This window comes from Diadema antillarum, unplaced genomic scaffold, assembly GCF_040938485.1.
Source record: "Diadema antillarum isolate AM-2024a unplaced genomic scaffold, OU_Dant_1.0 scf00000191, whole genome shotgun sequence".
Taxonomy (NCBI): domain Eukaryota; kingdom Metazoa; phylum Echinodermata; class Echinoidea; order Diadematoida; family Diadematidae; genus Diadema; species Diadema antillarum.
In genome coordinates this window covers 855,022-878,319 of record NW_027271080.1, presented here as the reverse complement: position 1 = coordinate 878,319, position 23,298 = coordinate 855,022, and the positions used below count along the sequence as shown (strand labels likewise).

At 38.0% G+C, this 23,298-nt stretch overlaps 1 protein-coding gene across 1 annotated transcript in view; it reads left to right on the top strand.

Moving 5' to 3' along the window:
* Nucleotides 1-23,298, top strand: part of LOC139723458 (arf-GAP with SH3 domain, ANK repeat and PH domain-containing protein 1-like) — a 139,072-nt gene that overhangs the window by 34,594 nt on the left and 81,180 nt on the right. Inside the window, exons 3-4 of the mRNA XM_071634702.1 lie at nt 22,199-22,347; nt 23,087-23,211. Of these exons, the coding sequence (XP_071490803.1) occupies nt 22,199-22,347; nt 23,087-23,211 (274 nt within the window). The remainder of the gene's footprint in view (nt 1-22,198; nt 22,348-23,086; nt 23,212-23,298) is intronic.

Here is a 23,298-nt window from a genome sequence, read left to right as displayed (position 1 = left end):
ATGGGACAGCAATACTGTACCTGTGTATTACTGAAAGGCATATGACATGCATACAGTGTACATGCAGAGAGTTTTTGGTATATAGATCATGAGTATGAATAATCCTTATAGTGCTCTTTGTATACTATCTGCATGAGTGTAGATATTAGCATGCATTTAATCTAAAATTGTTGTATTAATTCAGCAGGATGAAATTGTTTAGGTTGGATACAGACCATTAAAGTTTTTAAACCTTTATACTTTTCCATGATTAGCATTCAAATCCAGATTTTGTTATTGTTGTTGTAGTTTTTTGAACAACAAAGTAAAATCGATGATTTTCCTACACAGCCGAATGAAGTACATTCACAAATGTGCATCAGAACTACATGTAAACTGTAGCTGAAATAAGCATAGTATTCCCCTTAATTCATACATTCTCTGTATGCCCATACATGCACTTTCACAACTCGTATGCACACACTCTACACAAACACACATAAAGCCTAGCAAGGCACTCAAAATGAATTCTGACCATCAGTGCATGGTTCCCTTGAGTTACTGGTACACTGATGTATACACTAACATGTCACGTCTGTGGGTTAAACATAACATGTTTTCAGGCCATGCACATAGCATGTAGCCAGGAGTGGTACATATTGATTTTTTTTCTCCCCACATCAGGTACGGGAAAAAAACAAAACCCATCAAAACAAAACAATACAGAATAAAAACAAAACAAAAACAGACGAGTCTGCACAAAATGAATGCATCATGTCTGACCGAATACATTCCACGTCCATACATCAATTCGGGAGGAAAGAGTACAGTGTTAGGGACAAATCAATGGCGTACTGATTACCTATTATGTCTGCATGCCTCGGATTATTAAAGGGCTCCCTCGTAATGTCTCCTTTGTCTGTATCCATTATGGGAATCTTCCACACATAGTGTGCGGTCACTTTGATAATGGGGCACATTATGCACCCGTGGGCATTTAATGAGTCTACACTGTAGCTTCCGTTATAAATACCAAACACTGTGTGAGCAAGTGTATTCACATGTAACATAGATACTGAAAGGCTGACTTTCATAGGAATATAGTGGCACACCCTTTAAAAAGAGGAAGTCGCCTCAAACTATACATCAAGGCTGCACACTGGCACTGGTCCGACGGTCCAGGACCAGTAAAACACTTACTGTTGAACTAGTAACTTTTCAGGAATGGACGAGTAAAAGATGCCAAAAACTGGGTACTTTCTTGTCAGACAGACGGGTCAGACCAGTAGAAAAAATGGGTCAGTGAGCAGCCCTGTTGATACATGGCTGTCACATACATACATACAGGCAGACATAAACATAAATGTATTCATATATTACATGTATGGATTATTATATTAAAAGTGGACAGCAAAGAAAACCTATTGAAATACATGATGATCTGTGAAATTTTTTCAGGGAAATTGGACTATCCATGCAATGGTTATCGTCGCTGGGGCGACAAGACCCCATATCTACAAAATGTCAAATGTTCAGGAGAGCCAAAAATCATGGCGGCCAAAGCACTGTGGCGAATGGGATAGCCTTTCCTTTGACAAGCTGTGGTGGCTTCATTTTTGGAGTATTTAAAAGACAGTTGGGATTTGGACAGGACATCACTTAACCCATTATTTGACCATTAATCCAAAAAAGTCATTTTCACCAAAATTTCAGATACAAGGTCTTGTCACCCCAGCGACGTTATGTTTACTCCATGTGCTGCATTCTCTTGGTGGAAACTCGACATCAATGTGTGATAACTCGGTAGGAGTGTGATACATAAAAAAGAGGAAATGGAACGAATATAATTTTCATTGGCATCAAAAGAGCACTGTATAATCTACAGTATGTAGGCTCTCTTCCAGAAGGCATTATATCCAATATATCGTGGAATAGTATTTGCCCTAATATATCTCGGGAACAAGATCTTGTAAAGAGAATGTGTTTAACTGGTCATCTCATACACGTCTGAAGATTGAAATAAAAATGAAGGTTTGACTGCGAACAGAAAGAAGGGAAAAGAAAAAGAAAAGAAGCCCAAATCAATGCAGTCTACCTCATTTAGAGGGGGGGGGGGGGGGGGGGGGGGGGGGGAAGGAGGCGGCCGGGAGAGGGATAGCGAGAGAGAGAGAGCATTCCTATTGTGTCTGGTGTTCATTGTGTCCAGAAACAGATTTGAATAAATCAGGCTTTATTTGTAAACCGGTGCAGTGTGTGAAATGGTCAATCAGACTTTGAACTCTCAGTAGGTATTTTGCTTTGCCAGCTCTTTTTTTTGGGGGGTCTAGTCTCAGTTTTGTGGCAGGGCCTGACCAGTATAAACAACTATTATTCCGTCTCCCGGTCCGAGACAGGCTTTCACATTTTGCGGAACTGCCCTTGTGACAAAACATTACGGGCGATTGCAGCTGGGTTCCGCAACACAAACAGTTGTCAAACGTACAATGTAAAGGGTCTGTCCCATATGGTTTACCATCTGCAACATTGCACGGGGAAATCATCATGGAAATGATATAAAGCAGGTTGATATGATCCATTTTATCAATGCATTGAGTATTAAAAGATCCTGAAACAATTTGAAATTTCCATTCCCTGCTTCAGTCTGCATATGTGGATGGATGTCTTCACATAGTTTATGAAACATTTTTAAATTCTGTTTATCACCGTTTAAAAAAAAGCAGCAACAACATCAACAACAAGAACAATGACATAAACAACAAGAACAATGACATAAACAACAAGTACAGAAAGGCTATTTCAGACAACCAGAAAGCATGCCAGGGGGAGGGGTGGGGGGGGGGGGGGGTGGGGGTGGGGGATGGTACAATTTATGTGGAAACACATGAAGATTCGTGGTATCTGATTGGTTGACTGCTCATGATGCGACGTGTGATGAAAAGGACTATTGCATGCTGTCACTGTTGAGTGTACAACTTTTGTTGACCAGTTTTGGATATTCCACTTTTATGTCATCTTCCATGTATAACGTAGATAAACATTGGCTCTTATACCAAACTCACATTTTTTGCACTATTGCACTGCTCTTGACATGTGCACATACTGTACTTTTGCAGTGTGCATTGAATCAGTTGCAAGTGTATGCCCAGTCACTATTAAATACTTACTGTCTACAATTTTGACTGATCGCTTCCTTGTACAACTGTGCCATAGCACAATCATTCGCCTCTCATGAAAAACAGAAAAAAAAAAAGGTTGCCATATAAAATCTGTACTATATTCAGCAATTGCCACCCACCACATTCATTGATGTCCGATGTATTGTATCCAAAACAAATAGTGTATGGTTTTTCCCTGCACCATGGAACAGGATTTCACATTCGGTGAAAGATGAGGTGCTCTACTCAACTCGGCTTCGCCTTGTTGAATAGAGTGCCTCATCTGTCACGTTGTGCGAAACCTTGTAACACTGCACTTGTGACTATTCGATTAAATATTCTGCCTAAAAATCTTGACAATCATGTGGCTGTTTAGAATGCTCTCCTTTATAAGGTTCACATGGCTATTACATTTTATGTAGCAGTAAGAATGCTGTAGAGTTGAATGTGCTAATGATGTCGACAACTTCAGAAGAATGTTGCCAAAGAGACAAACCTTGTATTAAAATTTGTATGTGATCCAAAGTGGTTTTGTACAATTACTTTGACTAAAGGGCAATTCCACGATAAAGTGGACATGACCATCAAATTTTCAAAATAGTCAAATCTCATTCATTTTGGTATCAAATGAAAGCTTAAGGACTGAATTTTCCATATTTGACCATCTTGTTAAAAAGTTACATCATTAACTTTGCTAAATATGTGCATAAAATCAGCATAATTAAATTTGACATAAATATCTGAAAAATATAATGAAGTTAAATGAATGTAGCATGAGAAAATGAAAAAGGAGGTAAAAACTTTGCCTTTGTTTTCAGAGTTTAAGGGTTGAACATCATTACCACAACATCAAAGTGCAAGATTTTCTATGTGTGTGAAGCTTCAGCGAACATCACAAAAACGATCATCAATAATGTCACGGTGTTACGGTAAAAACTGATGTTTTTAGTATTGTTTAAAAATTACAAACACAAAAGGGTTTATTTTGATAGCCCAAATCATGACCACATGTAGCTACCATGATATACAAGTACTAAAATGATGGTAACTCATTTTGTTGATTGATTAAAGCTGATTAAAATGTGTCACGGTGTTACAGTAACTGTAACACTGTGACTATAACACTGTGACTTGCATTGCAATAACACAGGACACATACCTGATTACACATAATGATTAACTGTTGAAATGACCATCTGATTTCTCTGTCACATTTACTCAAAAGATAGGGGTTTTTCAAAGATTGTTCATAACAGATGGGTCAAGCTATATCCACCAAGATTATCACTTGTACTTGTTGCCAGCATCATGCAATTTTAACCCTTTCTGTGCCAAAAATCGAGAACTGTGTGTACAATGCAGTGGGGTTTGATATGCCAATCAACACTTAGAGCACATGGTGGGTTAAAATGGAAGCAGTCCACTCACAGTGTGCCACCTACCAGATTCATAACTATCCAGAGCAAACATTTCTAACCCTTTCTGTGCCAAAAATCGAGAACTGTGCGTACAATGCAGTGGGGTTTGATATGCCAATCAACACTTAGAGCACATGGTGGGTTAAAATGGAAGCAGTCCACTCACAGTGTGCCACCTACCAGATTCATAACTATCCAGAGCAAACATTTCTGAAGGTTTTGAACTTTTAATTACGGTAAAGGCAACAGTTTCAGTTGAGTTAACACCCTTTGTTTAATATTTTTATCATAATTGACCATTTTATCACATGGTTTGACTCTTCTTTTGTAGATTCAAATGTGTTCCTAACATGATAAACAATCTGAAGTCTTGCTGCAGCTTCCCTGGTATCCTAAAGAATTACTTAGGGCATACTGAAGCTAGATTGATGTGTCCACCAAAAGTTAATCTCACTGGAATACTACTTTCCTGTGCATGTTGCTGTGCACAGTCTTACAAGTTTCACCATTAAAAGAGCAACACTCATTGGGATTTATGTGTATGAATGAGAATTTGCATTGTAATCATTTTTATGTTTGTATGTTCACTTTCCAGTACATCTTTGAAAAAGAATAATAATTATGGTACATTTTGTACCACACAAATTGCTTGAATGATTCTTTTTTATTGCTCCTGAAATTGCTAAGTGGGTTCACCTGGCTTTGTGACCAAAGGTATTAAAATCAAAGTTTCAAATTTGTATGTCATCTTTAAATATACAAATTGGACTTTTAAAGAGTAGTTGTAAACCCTAAAAGTTCACTCAGAAATATTTAACTAGCTTTCAGTGATGATAGGGTGAATTATGTCTCAAAACATAAAGTATATTTTACTGAAAGAGCAGTGTTCCTGACTGTAACGTGTACAAATGTATATGACATGTCACGGCGTTACAGTGCAAAGTTTTTCTTCACTTTGTTGTTTTTGTTAATCTGTTATGATTTCAATAATTTTCTGTTTTATCTGGAAGTGTTATACTGTGATGTCAAACATTCATCATGAATCATCATTTCATTCTACCTAATGGAGAAACACTATGAGCTGAAAGTAAGACAACAGGATTCTCCATAGGTTTTCTACACACATTTCAGAGGTCACGGTGTTACAGTCACGGTGTTACGGTGCACTTATTTAAAATCTATGTCATAGTTTTCCTGTCAATTGATTCTTTAATCAGATTTTACGTCATTACTATCATTGAGTCTCTAGTACATCCAATGAACAGATCCACTTATTAAAATGTTCATTAACTTCACAGAGTTGTGTCAGTAAACAAAGTGCACAAAAACCCATGTCCATTTTGCGTCACGGTGTTACAGTGGTAATTAATCGTGCATAACTCATTTACCACAGCAGTTTTTCTTCCTTTCTTTTGTTTTCAAAATTGCTTATGACGATATGCATAGATACACAATAAAAAAATTTTCTCAAGTATTACATTTTGATTATTATTTACATTTGATGAGTGAAATTATACTCAAAAGTGTCACAGTGTTATCGTGGAATTGCCCTAAATTGGTAATTTTGAAATTTGAGGTACAATTTCCAGGGAAGTGTTTTCGGAATTCATAAGTTGGTAGAATTTTCAAATTGTGCTTTCAAGCTTGGAATCAAGGCAGCACATTGACATGCCATTTATAGGAAGTATCCATATTTTTCTCTTTTTTTTTGCGAATTTGGACTCCTCAACAATTTCGGAGTGGTTGAATTTGTGATCATGGAGTACAGTACTCAACAGTGATGCGGGCATGTCCATTCATGCTGGGATCAGAGTGAATATTCTTGCAATTTTCTTAAATTCGCAAATAGCACCTGATTTACGAAATTTGCAGAAATAAAAGCCTCGCGAAGTATTTGGTGTACAAACACTATGATATGACACGAAGGAAGACATACATGTAGGCCCTGTATGTAGGGACACGGCAAAGAGCAATATTTGACGTCGGTCGATATGCACACCGTGAGCTTTTGAAAAGTGGTTTCATGGAAGCACTTGACCGTGGAGTCATATTGAGGTCATGATGAGAGGGCCATTGAAAATGTAGGATAGAGCCAGGGATGGGCACTGAAAGTGGGAAAAGAGAATTGAATGGTGAGAGATGAAGTTTGTATGAGAGAAAGAGAAAGTAAGGAAAGAATATATTGTTAGCTGAGAACCAGAAGGGCGTTATGGCATTCTAAGACTTGAGTGTTCAGATAAATTTGATACAATCAATTTTTGTGACATAAAAAGTTTATTTAAGTTAAAGCGGGTAGATTTATATGCATTGTTCCAAATATCAGGCAACATTGATAGTGTCCTTGTGATTTTATGCATTTTACTGAAAATGAAAATTTGTATATAGAATTGACACAAGAATGTGGAGGAAATCAAGCTCGACAAGGTGATACCAATAACTCAGTACCCCCCCCCCCCCCCCCCCAAAAAAAAAAAAAATACACTAGTGCCCTTCTGGTTTTCAGCCAATAATATTATTATGGAGAAGTAGTGACAAAGAAATAAGAGACAGGAAATGGAGAGAGAATATGAGAGAGAGGAAGGGAAAGAAAATATATTATACTGAGAGAGTAAGAGAGAAAGGAGGGAGTAGGGGGGGGGGGGAGTGGAAGGAGGGGAGACAGACATATTTTATACAACTGTACATGTAATTGACTGTAAAGCAAACACTCCACTTGGCTACTCCAGGCCATTATTTCCAGAGCTTCAAGTGCATGAGATGTGTGTATCCACCCCAAAGTGTTTTTAGGGTAAAACTAGTTTTTCTTTCAAGGCCTGTATTAAAGGGAATTATCTTTTTAGAATTTATACAGACAAACAGGGAAACTTATCAGAAGTGTGAGATGAATGCATTTGAGTATAGAAAATGGGATTCCATTTGGATCATCTTTTGACACTTTTGTGACATACAGTACTTTTATTCTCTCTTTATCATTTTGACCTTTTATTTTATGGGCAGCAGAGGTAAAAGAGAAAAAAAATACTTGTATAGTGCAATTTTGTGTGTGGATATAAGGTTTGAAAGAACAAATCTAAATGCCAACTGGTGCAGATATTTTGTTTTGATGGTAATAATGAAGTGACATCCCTGATACTCCCTCTTTTTATGAGATATAGCCCTGTCATAAGAAACACCAAACCATTTTTATGAGAAGTTTAGTGGGATTTTTGGTTTTTATCTTCTGTCATTATTGTGGTTCCTTGTAATAAAAACTTGCGCATACTGATTGTGAATGGGTGATCCTGAAGAATTGAAATATAGAATCATGTCTCTGCATCACTGATGAAACCAGTGGATGGATGTACCGTTATAAACAAAGGAATGAATGAAAGATGAAGTGATAAATGTGCCAAGAACTGTTGAAATGGTGCATGCAAAACGAGCTAGTTTTAATAATCATAGTAAACAGTGCTCCACTTCCTCAATGATGAAGATTAATGTGTGTGCCATATATTTAGCGAGTCTAATTTTTCGCGAATCGGGACTCCCCGACAATTTTGCGAGTGGTTTGATTTGCGATCGTGAAGTGCACATTGTACAGCACTGAATGAAGAATGAAGAGTGTGTGCATATTACATTCATGTCCGGATCAGAGTCAATATTTTCGCCAGTCTTGAAATTCGTGAATAGCACCTGACTTGCGAAATTTGCAAAAATAAAAACCTCATGAAATATTTGGCATGATATGGTACATCTTCAAACAGACACGCAAGTTGAACATTGTTTACAAGTTTTTGAGAAGCCAAACAGGCCAATAAGAGATTTTCAGCATTACCTGTAGATGACTACACAAAGCCGCAGCCAAGGCCGCAAGTCACCGCTGACCAGGTTGCCCACCAACTCCTCTTGAATAGCCGGGGAAATCCAAATCACCGTCCTCAGAGGGCTAAACTTCCCAGAGCTGCTAATGCATCCTCACAAGACGCCACAAGTTTCACAAGGCCATTCACAATGAGTGAACTGGAATCTGCAATGAAGTCTATGAAAAACAACAAGGCTGCAGGTCTTGATGATGTCCTAGTGGAACAGATCAAACACTTCGGGCCAGGTGCACGCAGATGGCTTCTTGACATGGTCAACGAATGTGTTAAGTCCAACAAGATCCCAAAGATGTGGAGGAAAGCAAAAGTCATTGCTCTACTGAAACCTGGCAAAGACCCTGCCATCCCTAAGAGCTATAGGCGGATATCCCTACTCTGCCACATGTACAAGCTGTTTGAACGCCTCCTCCTGAACCGCATAGCATTGTTCGTTGATGATCACCTTATCCCGGAGCAGGCGGGTTTCAGACCGGGAAAATCATGTACAGGACAACTACTGAACCTCACGCAGTACATCGAGGATGGTTTTGAGAACAGAAAAATCACTGGTGCTGCCTTTGTCGATCTTTCTGCAGCATACGACACAGTCAATCACCGTATCCTTGCCAAGAAACTGTATGAGATGACCTCAGATGTTAGACTCACAAAGTTGATCTGCAACATGCTATCAAACCGCAGATTCTTCGTAGACCTCGGTGGTAGAAAGAGTAGATGGAGGACACAGAAGAACGGACTTCCTCAAGGGAGTGTGCTTGCCCCTTTGTTGTTTAACATCTACACAAACGATCAACCTACTCAACCAGACACTAGGCGCTTCCTCTATGCTGATGACCTTTGCATTGCATCTCAAAAGGACACCTTCGAAGAAGTAGAGGACTCCCTCTCCAGTGCACTGGACTTACTCATTCCCTACTATGCCAACAACCATCTAAGAGCTAACCCAGACAAAACACAAATCAGTGTGTTTCATCTTAAGAATAGGGAAGCCAGCCGTCAACTACGGATTAGTTGGTATGGGAAACGCCTGCAACATGTATCCAAGCCAGTCTACCTGGGGGTGACACTTGACAGGTCCCTCACTTTCAAGGATCACATCAGTAAGGCCAAGTAAAAAAAGAAAGTAGTTTCTCGTCCGGGTTTTTTGAGCAAGGCGATGAGGGAGGTCCTTACTATTTGATATCTTACTATTTTTTCAAGGATCGTCAAAATGAAAGTAATATGTGTTTCTCGTCCGGTAATTCTGAGAAAGGTAACGAGAGAGGGCTTTACAATTTTCTATATTCAATTTATGAAATGAAATATCACTCTGGTAGCTGTGTTATGAGACCAGGTCCCAAGTGTACGTCTTGCCTGCACTCTGTGCATTTTCAAACAAATATGGATGTGCCATACTTGAAATGAAACTTCATGCATGCAGAAATACATTTGCTTTTTCTTTCCACTACAGATGTCAAGGGAACATGACCATCGTAATACTGGTATTTAGTGTTGTAATGGCTTTTCTGATACCAGTGTACTTGCAATTCTGATGTATTGTGCTATTAATTGAAACAGGTATAAAACATGTCATTCAACAAATGTACGACTGAAATAAATTCCATGATATTCAAAACACTGCTTTATTTATTGGTGATTGTGACTTTTTGTGTCCACACAGCTGGTATGTATATCTGCAGTTCTTAATTCACAGTACAATTGTAGCACATTCAACTGGAAACTGGCTTGTACAATTGCAGATGGATGTCAAAATGATACTGATATGGCATTCTAGCATTAAACGTTTAAAGATGTTTCTTCATGTTCTAAAAAGAAATTTGATAATCACTCATTATTTGGAAGATGAATGATTGTATAACAGTACACTATACAGATGATACCACTCACGGCTGTGTCCGTAAATTTACATCGTGAAGAAAAGTATCCCGCAGAAATACGAGACAAACCAGAATCCGTGGAAAAGTTATTTATTTTGTAGATACACCCATTTAATAATTCTACATTTGCTGGAAAAGCGCATTCATTTTCTCTTCAAAATAGAATGCATCGCCGTGACAGACCAGGGGATGGGGACCCTGGACAGCTACAAAACACGCACACTTTGCCGATAAAGATACGGTGCGGCACGGCCACTGCACTGGCACCAGGGAGGTGTGGACCTCCCTGCTGGCACCGTACCTTCTGACACTGCACACACATGCACATAGTCACAATGACATGAAAATGTATACAAACTCGATACCGTACAATCCTCACAAGCATTTGTACAGTACAATTCATCCGCTTAAAATATCAGAAACGGGGAAAAATACGAACAACGCGCGAAATATGCGTGGAATATCAGCGATTGTTCGCTAAAATGTTGCCGCTATCGCGTTCACGACGTACCGAGTGCGCTGTACATCACAGCCCAGTGGGCCGGCCCGCCGCGCCGCCCATCCAACTACAGTGCAGTTCGACGCTTTGTGGGTCATTCCTTCTTGCCGATCGGCCGAGCTCGCAGTGTGAAATGCATGCATTATTACATACACACTACACACAGAAGCTACAGCTGTACTACAGTCTACAGCTAAGTAGAGGACGCAAGGCGTAAAAATTAGAAATGAGACGTCACGATTGGTAGGTGAATTGTCGATCTTTTTTTTTTTTCGGCGGCCGAAAAAATAGTAAATATCAAAAAAGTCGATGCGGCAACTGAAAATCGATGCGGGCTGGGAGCGGGTTGGGACGAGAATTATGAATTTCTTGGTATTTTCAGCGCCATTTTGAAAATAGTAAATAGTAAAAAAATCGATGCGGCGGCCAAAATCGATGCGCGCGAGGACGAGAAACTGGTTTCTTTTTTTACTTGGCCTAAGACCAAGGCAAAGGTGGCATCAAGGAATAGTATCCTCCGAAAGCTCACTTATACGAAGTGGGGTGCTGACGGGAAGACGGTACGTACAACAGCACTGGCTTTATGCTACCCTACAGCTGAGTATGCGTCACCTGTCTGGAGTAGATCAGCTCATGCCACTAAGATTGACACTGTTCTAAACTCTTCATGTCGTGCTATTACTGGTTGCCTAAAGCCCACAAAGGTTGAAGACCTCTACCTACTGAGTGGGATTGCTCCTCCAAGCATCCGTAGGACCGTTGCATCCCAGAAGGAAAAGCTGAAGCAAGAAAATGACCCTCGCCATCCTCTCTTCAATCATGATCATTCAAGAAAGAGGCTAAAATCCAGGCGCAGCTTCATGCATTCTGTAAAGGCCCTGAACAAAAGCCCTGACAAGCAGCGTGTATCCATGTGGATTGAACGTCTTACCCATATACCGCATACAGTGTCTACTACCGGCCCTAAGGAAACTACACCATCAGGTGCCAGTGAGGCATGGCCTTTCTGGTCTTGCTGCAATCGCCTATAGAAGTGCTGTCGGCCGCTGCAAATCTAACCTAGCAAAGTGGGGGTATAGTGAGAATGATGACACCACCTGCCTGTGTGGAGAGGAGCAGACTATGCAACATCTCCTGGTCTGTCCACTTCTACCAGAGCCTTGCACAAAGGAGGATCTGGCAGCTCTAACGCCCTGTGCCAGGCAGTGCATCCAACATTGGACTGGACGAATCTAACGTTCCTTTCTGCGTAGTGACTCGAGAAGAAGAAGAAGAACAGGAAATCCAGTTGTCATCCCAAGGAGGTATATTATGCCTCTGATGCCTCTTCTTTCTTTCAAGCACATTTCTTTGTCGTTATTTCAACGATGACGATAGATGCTACCTCTGCCAAGGAAGGTATGTTTTTGCTGGAGTTTGTTAGCAATGCATTGCCCTGCCAAGTTATAGATATTTTGATAGTTGGTATTGAAACATGTTTCAGACATGGGAACGATGATAAACCATGAAGGTATGTGCCCTATAAAGTGCTTCCAGGTTGTAAATGAACTGCATTTCCAGAGCTTCAGGTACAAGATATTATTGTAACCACGATCACTGGAATTAAAATTGGCACTTACCCACAATTCAACCACTAAGCTCCATCTATGGAACATTTCTACCTGCCGCTACAGTTGTATGTGGTGTACATCTAAAGTTAGCTTGCTATCAAAATTAATCAGTTATGATTTGATTGCTACAGTGTATAAATTTGCAACTTGATTATGATATTCGAAGCTGATATTCGATGTGTAAAGATCTTTTTTTTTTGTACAAAAAGAAAAAAATGGTCTTGTGTAGTCTAAAAAGTTTGCCTCCTTTAACCTCTACAAAGCTGTCTCTCATTTTATATCTTGCACAGATATTGAAGCCTTTAACACTGGTTGAAATCCAATTACTGTTTTTATTTTTCTATTTATTTATTTATTTATGTATTTTTCACTCTCTGTGTATGTTTAGACATTTTTACAAAAGTTTCTTTGTGTTCAGTTTATAAATTTTGTACAAGCTGGCTTGTAACCTAGATGATGATCAAACTAAAGGAAAAAAAAATACCATTATTCACATCATAATGCCACAGCAGTTTTAGACTAAAATAAAAGAAAAAAACACTTAAATGTAACAAGAGAATCTTTAAACTAAAAAAAAAAAAAAGAAAGGAGAAAAGGAAACAAGGAATTGGCATCAAATTGTGACATTTCGATGCCCTGGATTGATATCTGTAGACATTTTTCATCTGCTATCCGAATCCCGCTGGGCATCGCTCTCAAATTGAAAATGGATACAATGTTGTGTAGATCACATCACACAATGTAAACATTCCAATCATGCTTCCTCCCAGGGTAAAGATTGGAACCAGAAACACAATGTTAATTTCCTTTCAAGTTTCCTGTAGCTGACAATGTACTCAGAAAACTATAATAAATGGCTTCTGTCAGCGGTGTATGTGATCTCTCATGATTAAGATAAATCTCTTACTTAGAGTAGAAAGGAAGGGAGGACCCCTCATTGTACAGTTGTGTGGAGGATTAGGAAAACCTAAAGTTTGTCTTGATATTTTATATAAAGCTTTAAAGCACTGTTCAACAATTATTTTTCCCGTGTGAGAAATCTGAACTGTATTGTTCTGCACTTTGTAGTATATACTACCAGATTCTGTGATATTGTGTCAGCATGAAGCTGTGAAAATACGAACAAAATGCATTACGTTACGCTTCATTAGTTAAGAGAAAACATGTGAGTGATGAGATACTCAGTGTTTCCTTTAATCGACCTTATAAAAGAATTCATTAAATACAACTTTATTTGTGATGGTGATAGTTGTTCATACAGCATTGTAGGTCTCTGTAATCAACATTGTGTCACCTGAGCATAAAACTGAAGAATTCTATTAATAAATATGTTCAAAAGTGCTAAGTCTGGATTCAAATTGAATGTAACCACTCAAAACATTCATAAGTCTAGGTAAAACAAAAGGAGACATTTCAATTGTGCTTACTTGATCATACCACATGCACCTTTCTATCTTTGTCAGTTTTGATTTGTTGTGAATTTATTTGTTTATTTGTTTACTGAGTGTAGTACAAATGTAGCTTGTTTAATTTTACATTTAATTGATCTTTTACGTTTTAAGAATTTTTCAATCCAAGTTTGTAGCCATATTTGTGTACCTGATTGTAGTTCTTTACAAATGGGGTCACATTTAACTCGAGCCTTTGGCTTTCTTTGTTAACTCTCCTCACATTTGATACTCTAAATATTCTGTTTTATGATCATCAGCATGTAGAATTAAATTGAATTTACGAGATATTGATTAAATTTTGAGGGTATTTAAGCTTTTAAATCAAAGTGGGCTTCAATGTGTACCTACAGTTGTATAGGTACACCCTGTCAGTGCCACAGGCAATCTGGGTGTGTACGCTGTCGTTGGCATTTTAAGACCGCAGAGCTGGGAGAGTTAAATTGAGGCAACAGCACACACACACACACACACATGTCATGTGTTCAGAATTTGTGTGTGGTCTACCAATGTCCAACAGTATGGATTAGCTATAATGTCATGTCAGCGAGCCTCACTCCCCAATTTACTGCTGGCGTTGTGCTACTAATCTGATTTGTTAACATGATTTAACGTCTCCCCCCAAGGGCCTTTTGCCAGACACGTGACAGTCCCCGCGTTCACACTTGTCCCTGGCATCACTGGGAAAGTCCCATTTTGTTGGGCTTTCCCCTCCAAAAACATAGTGTGGACATTCTCTGGGACTTGTCCCCGTCTCCTAGCAAAGCGAGTCGGGGATGTGGAGGGGGGGGGGGGACAAAATTTGGAAGGGGGAGTGATCTTGGGCCATCAGATCTGTGCATGCCCAAAGCAGTGTGGACAGTCAGTTGTAGAAAAAGGGAAGATCTCTTGTGGCTATCCCCATGATGTGGGGTCCAATGTGAATGCTGCCAGTGTGTTCTCATGCATGTGTATGGTGGGTGGGGGTGGGGGGGGGGGGGGGTGGGAGAGATGATTTTGCAGTCATTGTTGGAAGGGGGAAGGGAAGGGGGAACAGGAAATGGAATGGTGAGATTGGAGGGGAGGTGACTTAAGAAATCTAAACCAAGAATATACAATATGTAATACAGCACTCTTTTGGTTTACAGCATAAGACCTGACAAGTTTATACAGTCTTTTCAAGTCAGTTGTATCCACAGTTTGTGCAAGCATGCAATATTTTGGACGTTGTGTAATGTTCCTTTTTCATGGCTGTTTTTCGGCTCCTTCTAGCCTAGTAACTTCATGTTTAAAACTAGAAGTGCACTCAAGACAGTGCAGACCTCCACAAAGCAACTCATTTCCACCTATACACGAATGTTGAAAATTTCCCAGTAATATTGTGTCTCAGAGTCCACGGACCTCACCAGCTCCTGCACGCTGTGCCAAGAGCATGCGCTCATCTGAAATACATGTAGCTTGAACGCCATCCTTTTTTTGGCTTCATTTGCTAATGAAAACCCTTCAAAAAATTTTTAAAAAACATCCTGGATTCAGATGGTGGTCTGGATCACTACCAAAGTTTATGATCATCCGTTTTTTGTGTCATTATCAACTTTTTCTGTAAGTTTCATCCAAATCCGTTCACAGTTTTTTTTCAGCTATTTTGAAAACAAACAGACTTTACAAACCAACGCTAGCAAAAACATGACCTCCGAGGAGGTAATTACAGAATGCTTTCCACTGCTTTATACACAGAAAGGCTCCTCATAGTTTGTTGACTCTCCAAACGTGTAATTTCACACACTTTTGCACAGGCACACCTGATTTTTTTCCCCTGAAATTTAAGGCACATTGAAAGGTTTTGTTTTGTTATTGTTTTTTGTTTTTGCTTTATTACCTGCCAAATCAGGCAAATGCTGGGAAGAATATTGGTAACTTTGTACATTAAGTTCACTGTCTCTGAATAGGCAAACATGACAGTGATATGCTGTATGATATGAGCTATAAAAGCACTGCATTAGCAGCTCCAGTGCCATTTGCATTCCTACTGAATGATGAAGGGATTTCTTATAGTTTTCTTTCATATATTCATAAATCCATATTTCCATGCAAGGCCCTATAACATATCTTACCCTTTTTGTAGTGAATTTCTTCTTTACACCAGTTGGTGTCATTCCATATTTCATCCTTAAATGACCCACACAGACATACTCCACAAACAAACAGATACAATTGTTCAGTCCTACACATGAAAACAAACATCCCTTTCAAGAACACTACTGTAAAACATGATATATTCGCGGCATGAATTTTTCGCGAATTGGAGCCGACGGCCTTTTTAGCGGCATGAAATTTTCGCGAACTGGAACTGGTATTCAATGCATATAGTGTAGAAAAGAGCTTTCGCGTGCATTTTAATTTCGCGAATCTTCGCGCTCGCGAAATTCGCGAAATTAAAATGCACGCGAACATTTCTCGTTTTACAGTATCATTTTTGTAGGAGACTTTTGTTCATGCAATGTCATTGACGTTCAGAGATTTTGACAAAGAGGGAGTTGAAGTCAGTGCCACTGGGCAGTTTGTGAGTGATGAAGCCTAATGGTAGAGGAGCCAACTCTATTATCTCTGTCCGAAGGGCCCTCAACCTTAAAGCTGCACTACAATTTGGCAGAAGCTTCTGTGGAATGTATCTCATAATAATCATTCTTCCGTGCATTGTATGCCTATTAACATACTACAATTGTAGGATAATTTCTGTGCATATGCTGTGCTTAAATCCTTTCATACATGTGCGGCAAGGATGTCAAGCCTTTGTTTGAAAAGGGGGTTATGACAACTGATTACTTCGAAATTTGCCTCAGAAATAGAGAATTATGACATTTTAAAGTTTTTCATTTGTCTTTAATAAAACTGGTATGAGCAGCAACTGCATAATGTTGAAATTAGAAAGGGCTATGATGTCATGGCTGCAGAAGTTTAAAAGGGGAAAAGTCTTCAGTTGCTAGATTATGAACTATTCAAGAGCAAGACTTTATGATATTTCTATGTACAGAGCACTAAGAGAGCTGCAGGATTAGGACAGCATTACCTCAGCTGATTTACCAGGTGTTTGCAAGCAACTTCAGCCTTCTGTAATGACATGAGAAATCTTGAAATTCTGTAACTTTCATATTGAAAAGTTCCATTGTGGGGCAAGTCCAAGATAACGCGCACGTTACGTATGGGACATTCAGAGACTTTTATGACCTGAAAAATAGTGTTAATGGCCTTTGAACATATTGAACTTCTTCATGGTGATTGATATCTAGAAGAAGTATAATCATGTAAAAAATTGAGAAAAATGACCTTGATAATTATATTCTAGAAGAGAAAATATGTGCCGTTACGTATGGGACCAGAAAAATTTTGTTTTTTTGAACATTTTTTTCAACCTCAAAACTCTCTGAAAGTATTTCATTCTACAACTTGTAACTCACTGTGATGAAAGTCACAACACTCAAGATTATCACAGGTAAGTTTCATGTCATTAGGCAAAAAGCTCTAATTACAGGTTCTAATTAAAGACAGACATGACGTGTTACGTATGGGACAGTTACGTATGGGACAGTTTGTCCCCCATTCATTTAGTGTGTGAAAACCATGTTTATGGGTATTTAGCATAATTATTGAAGTAAAATCAGTTGAAACTACTCAAATACTGATCCAGATTGTCAAGGAAACAATATTCCCCAAATATTCACCATCATAATCATATTCAATCATATTTCTATATTTTTATGACCAACCTGGGTATGCATGCCCTTTGTTCCCCATTCGTTTAGTGTGTGGAGAACCATGTTTATGGGTATTTTGCAAAATAATTTTGCAAAATGCCCATTTAAACAAATTTTTGCATAATTATTGAGGTGGAATCAGTTGAAATTACTCAAATACTGATCCAGATTGACAAGGGAACAATATTCCCCAGATATTTACCATCATAATCACATTCAATCATATTCTATATTTTCTATGACCAACCTGAGTAAGTATGCCCTATTTTTATCAGGATAGTTACTACTGAAAAATTGAATAGTTTAAAGTGTTTACTTGCATTGATGATGGGCAGTTTGCCATTTAGTTTCAATAAAAAACAACTTGACACAAGAAATATTAAGTTTAATAAATAAGCAATACCTGCTGCGTGGAACCCCAGTGATCGAGTAGATATATGATGTCTGTCTAGCAGTCAGGTCATTGATTCGAGTCACAACTCAGTATGTATACCCATGAATTTTGTTGTGGCTACTACTGAAAACTGAATAAGGACAATTTGTGTATCACTTGCAATAAAAAAAAAAATCATTTTACTTTTTTTTCTTCTATATATATACTATCACAACCATTTCAAATTGGATCTCCATCACATAAACTTTGAATTCCTCTAGTCTTAGGATTTTATGCTCTTAAGTAATTCGTATAATTGGTTTCCAATCATCTCTTTAAATGTTGAGAACTGAATCCCAATTTCTACAAAAAACTATACCATCCCTTTAATGCTGATTTTTCATTGTGTAATAATTTTGCCATTTTCCCCTCCCCTTTCTGAAAATTGTTCGGTCAAGTTCATGTATTGTTTCAAGTGTCTATAACTCAAAAAGTAGCTACAATGTTGGGATGCTTTCTTCAGGATGATTGACCATTTGTGTACTGAGGGACCTTCCCAGCTAGCTACATGCATTCACATGCAATATGTATGAGGATGTCCCATACGTAACGCATTTGTCCCAAACGTAACATTATTTCAATGCCTAATAAAAAGTATTTCTTTTAATTTTTTTTCTTTTTTCTCTGGTATTTAATTTCTCTAAACAATAAATTAGAACTTTCCAAAAGGGCATTAAAATAACCTTAGCAATTTCAGAAAAAACCTAAAAAAATGACCTCATTTTGTTACGTATGGGACATCTCATGATAGGACACGAGCTAATTTGCATAATCATTTGCATAATCCCTAAATTTTCATACCAAGTTAAACTATGTGATGAACTTCTTATGTCCACATATTAATCAATTATTATTTGCTTTCCTTCAAATTAATATGAATTTTTATAAATGTCCCATACGTAACGCTGTGTTTCACATTTATGCAAATGAAGCCCTTGAAATTTGCATAAATTTACATAATATCATTTTTTCCTTCACGGAAACCAAAACTTCAACTCATAAGCTTTAAAATGATACCAAACATGTCAATATTGAGCAAAGATGAAATTTTGCCTTCTGAGGGGACCTTATCTTGGACTTGCCCTGTGATGGAATGGCAATTTAAATGCAGTTCGGTGTACAAGGCTTTAAATTCAGCATTGCATAGATGGTTTATATACTGTCTACCTATAATTTGATAAAAGGTCCTGCTTTGTGTCGATTGATGGGGATTTTTACAAATAACGCAGACCATGTAACAAAGATATTCTGGTGGAAGACATTCACATCTGCACATGATAACACATTGACCCAGACCTGTATAGAATGTATTACAAGGAGGAAATAATGTTTCCAAAGTACATTGTACTTGTAAATAATGAAACCAATGAAAAATAAAATTATCTACAGTGGCTTTATGTCTGCTGCATGGCAGTACAAAATTTTGTAATAATTTTTTTTTTTTTTTTTTTTTTTTTTTTTGCTGTGTAAAAATTCTGTATCTATTTAGAACTATAATAAATCCTAGTGGCAATGAAATTATTTACAAAAAAAGGATAGCCATCTTTTTTCTTAATGAAGTCAATGATATATTATCTATGAATCATGAATTGGATGTCAATGCACAAATATTTTTGCTTTCCATATGTTCCAGTAATTCATATCTTGATTCTGTGGAATTAAAAACATGCGGAACTTGTCTTTACCTGGCTGAGCATGAAAAATTACTCGCGCGAAAATGTCCACTTTTACAGTATAATATGAATTCTGTGGTATTTTCGATTATCAAATTTCATAACTGTGATAGTGAGTGTGTAAAGTAAATGTTAGGGAAGCAAAAAGGTGTCTTAAGTTTTATGCACATTAACATCCATAATGATTTTTTTATGGAGAAGCTATTTACCTTGGCATATTTAACATACAATGTATATATCTGCTGTACATGGCTGCAATAAAAATTGCCACGGAATACAGTTTTTACATGCATTTGGTGATTCCCATTTCATAAAGGTATGAAATACAGGTTTTTGTCCATGTTTGAGTTACACTCTGCTGGGGGATTATTCGCAACCAAATTATACCAAGGAGAGAAAAAGAAAATTCTCCATTCATAAAGAGCTCATTTGTCGATGCCATGAGCAGGAACCAAATTGATTGGTGAATACGTCCATGTGCTAGTCATCAAAAATACATTGTTAATTTCCAGGTGATTGTTTGTGCCCTGGGTCGTTTGTCATTTGTGGCATTCTGGCACCAAGCCAAGCCCCCTTCCCTCCCTTCCCCACCCTACCATAAAAAAAAAAAAAAAAATATGTACAAAGAAAAAAAGCTGTTCTGCCATGCAAAGCACATAAGTCCATAGTGCCCTTCTGTCCCTAAAATGGAACTTGGCACTGAATGCATCCAAGATATTGGGTTTAGTTATCATGTTTTTCACAGTGTGGTGCATTGAGTGAGTGGCATCAGTAATATTGTATCTTTTAATTAGTAGTGCCGGTAGGGTTCTTGACCAAAAAATGCGTAAAAAGTATGATATGTGTCATGAAAACATTCTAATTGCAAATGTGGCCACCACAATGCGACGTACATGTATTGTTTGGTATAGATATGCACTTAAAAGTTCATTGCCAGTGAGAACCACAACATCTGATTGTGACAAACGTGAATGTACCTCGTCTGTCTGTCCGTCCAAGATGAATGTCTGCCAGATGTTTTGAGGGTAACGCAACACTGGTGCCATCCGCGGGTCACATGGCTGTAAGCTGAGAGTTCTCAAGGACTATTCACTGACTGCAACGTGTGGATGATATGAACTGCATGAATAGCTGAGGGATTGCATTTATACATGTATCCCTTTATTATTACTAATTAGTTTATTTTTTTTCCATCAATATTGAGATGCTCATGTATGACTTCTACTCAGTCACTTTTTGTCATTGGAATAGAGAAGCAAGTGATATTCTTGGTATTTGAGTCATGTGTGAATTTCTGATTGAAAGAAAAAAAGAGACACATCATTGAAAATCTACTTGATGGCTGCTATATTGATGCATAGACACAGGATTTCCCTCAAATATAGTTGTTGGTTTTTAGTATTAATATTGATATTAAATATTGATTTCTGGTATTAAGTGTTAAATAAAGTAATGTTATGTTCTTTTTCATATATCATCCACTCAAGTGATGACAGATTGTTTTACAATGCTGTTGCCAAAGAAAAGTATTACTGCAGTCATAAAGTTGTAATCATTGTTTCTACGTTAAACTAAAATATGATCCAGATGAAGGAGAAAAGACAGCTCACATAATACTTTACACACAATAGTATTTGCTGTTAACTATTATACAAATTTGCACAATCAACAACACACCAAAGTATCATAGAATGCTGCAACATCATAAATGTAAGGTGTATCATCTTTAAGTTGTAAATTCATAATTTTGCTTCTTGAGAATGGATGCTACACTGTGTATTTACATCTCCCCTGTCCAGTGCAATGGTTTTTAGTCTTAGATTTTTACCATGCTCAAAGCTATCACAATTTAAAATTTGCAAAATATTCCTGCCAAATTAATGACTGATAGAGTAATTGCCTCTTGAATAGAAAAAAAAAATAATGCAATACCTTGCATAACAATTCAGTAGACCCAACTGACCTTAATCACAACTCATAATGCTTGAACTCGTCATATCCTTTTGGGAATTGACTGCACAAATTATTAATTTGACAGCATCAAATTGGCACCTCTAAATTTTACTGCGCATCTCATCAGAGAAAGATGAATGAGGTACAGTATAGTTGGAACTGGCTGAATTTGTTAAAGCTGCACAAGAACAAAAAATACAAAATTGTCAATTTCAGATGGAAGCATTATCTGTTGCTTAAAATGTATTGCCAATTTCAGGATCAGTATTTAAATGTATCAGTTTAGAGGCTTTTAATGATTCCACATTCAAAATAGACAATTGCAATGACCCAAATACTACCCAAATGAAAGAGAAATATTTATTCTACATTAAAAGTATTAGCAAACAAATAGCAATTGTAAAAAAAAGAATACATCAAACCAGTAAAATATAGTTTCTTGGTCTTGAATCTCTAAGTGTACAAAACAATTTCTCCTCCAATGTCACTGCAGTGTTGACTCTGGCACTCAATCCTGCTCTCTTTTTCTCCCCATCTCTCGCTCTTTTGTTTCTCAATACAGCATACGTAGGAAATCTCTTATCTTTCTCTGAGAATCTGGAGAAGCTCGGCTCCAGCACGCTCACCAGGGAGCGGGAACCCGACCTCGGCGCGGCCTTCCTCAAGTTTTCTGTCGTCACCAAAGAACTGGCAGCGTTACTAAAGAGTCTAGTAAGATCTCTTGAGGGCAGGGGTAAAAATTGTTGGGTAACAGTACTCTGAAAACGTGATCTAGTCTCTGTTTTAGTTTTACTTTTAGATATATAGTTCAAGAACAATATGTATGATATACTTTGTTAGATAGTGCATCATTCATGTAATGTTTGTGATGTTTGTACTTCTGACATGTCCACCAAATCTGAAAATATGCAGGAAGTTTTTATTCACTCTGCAATTTTGAACAATCCAAGCATGGTTTAGATTACCTTGTTCGTATGTATGATTACTGAAACAAATATTCGGTGGCTCAGCAAAAATTTAGACCGTAGGCAGCTTGTCATGACAATTTGATGTGTAGTGCTTGAGTATAAAACCAGCTGCGATCACACCCATTTCAGTATTATCCTTAGGGGGAAATGTGACATTTCATCAACATGATTTTACGAAAGTAGTGAATAGTTGAATTTCTTCAAACCCAAGGTCTGCAAGATTATAACTTTGACACCAAGGCTCAGTTATAGATCGTGGAACTAAGCATTTGCAGGGACAAAGTCTGATAATAGTATGCATATCGATGTTGCAGTGCGGGGGGGGGGGGGGGGGGGGGGGGGAATTCTATGTAATATATAAAAAAGCTAAAATCATTCACACAAGAATGATTAAATGTCATATCACATCAACCAACATTGGACATAGACTCGGGATGTGGTGCATAACGATGTCTTTGTCCTCCGTTTCATTCCTTGTGAAGGTCCAGAACATCAACAACATCATCATGTTCCCGCTGGACACACTATTGAAGGGCGACTTGAAGGGCCAGAAGGGTGATCTCAAAAAGCCGTTTGAGAAGGCGTGGAAGGACTATGAATCCAAGTAGTGAGTATTGATATCATACCATTACCCCTTTCTCTCCTACCCCACCCGACCACATCCCGACCACACCTATCTGTGCTCCTAGTTGTG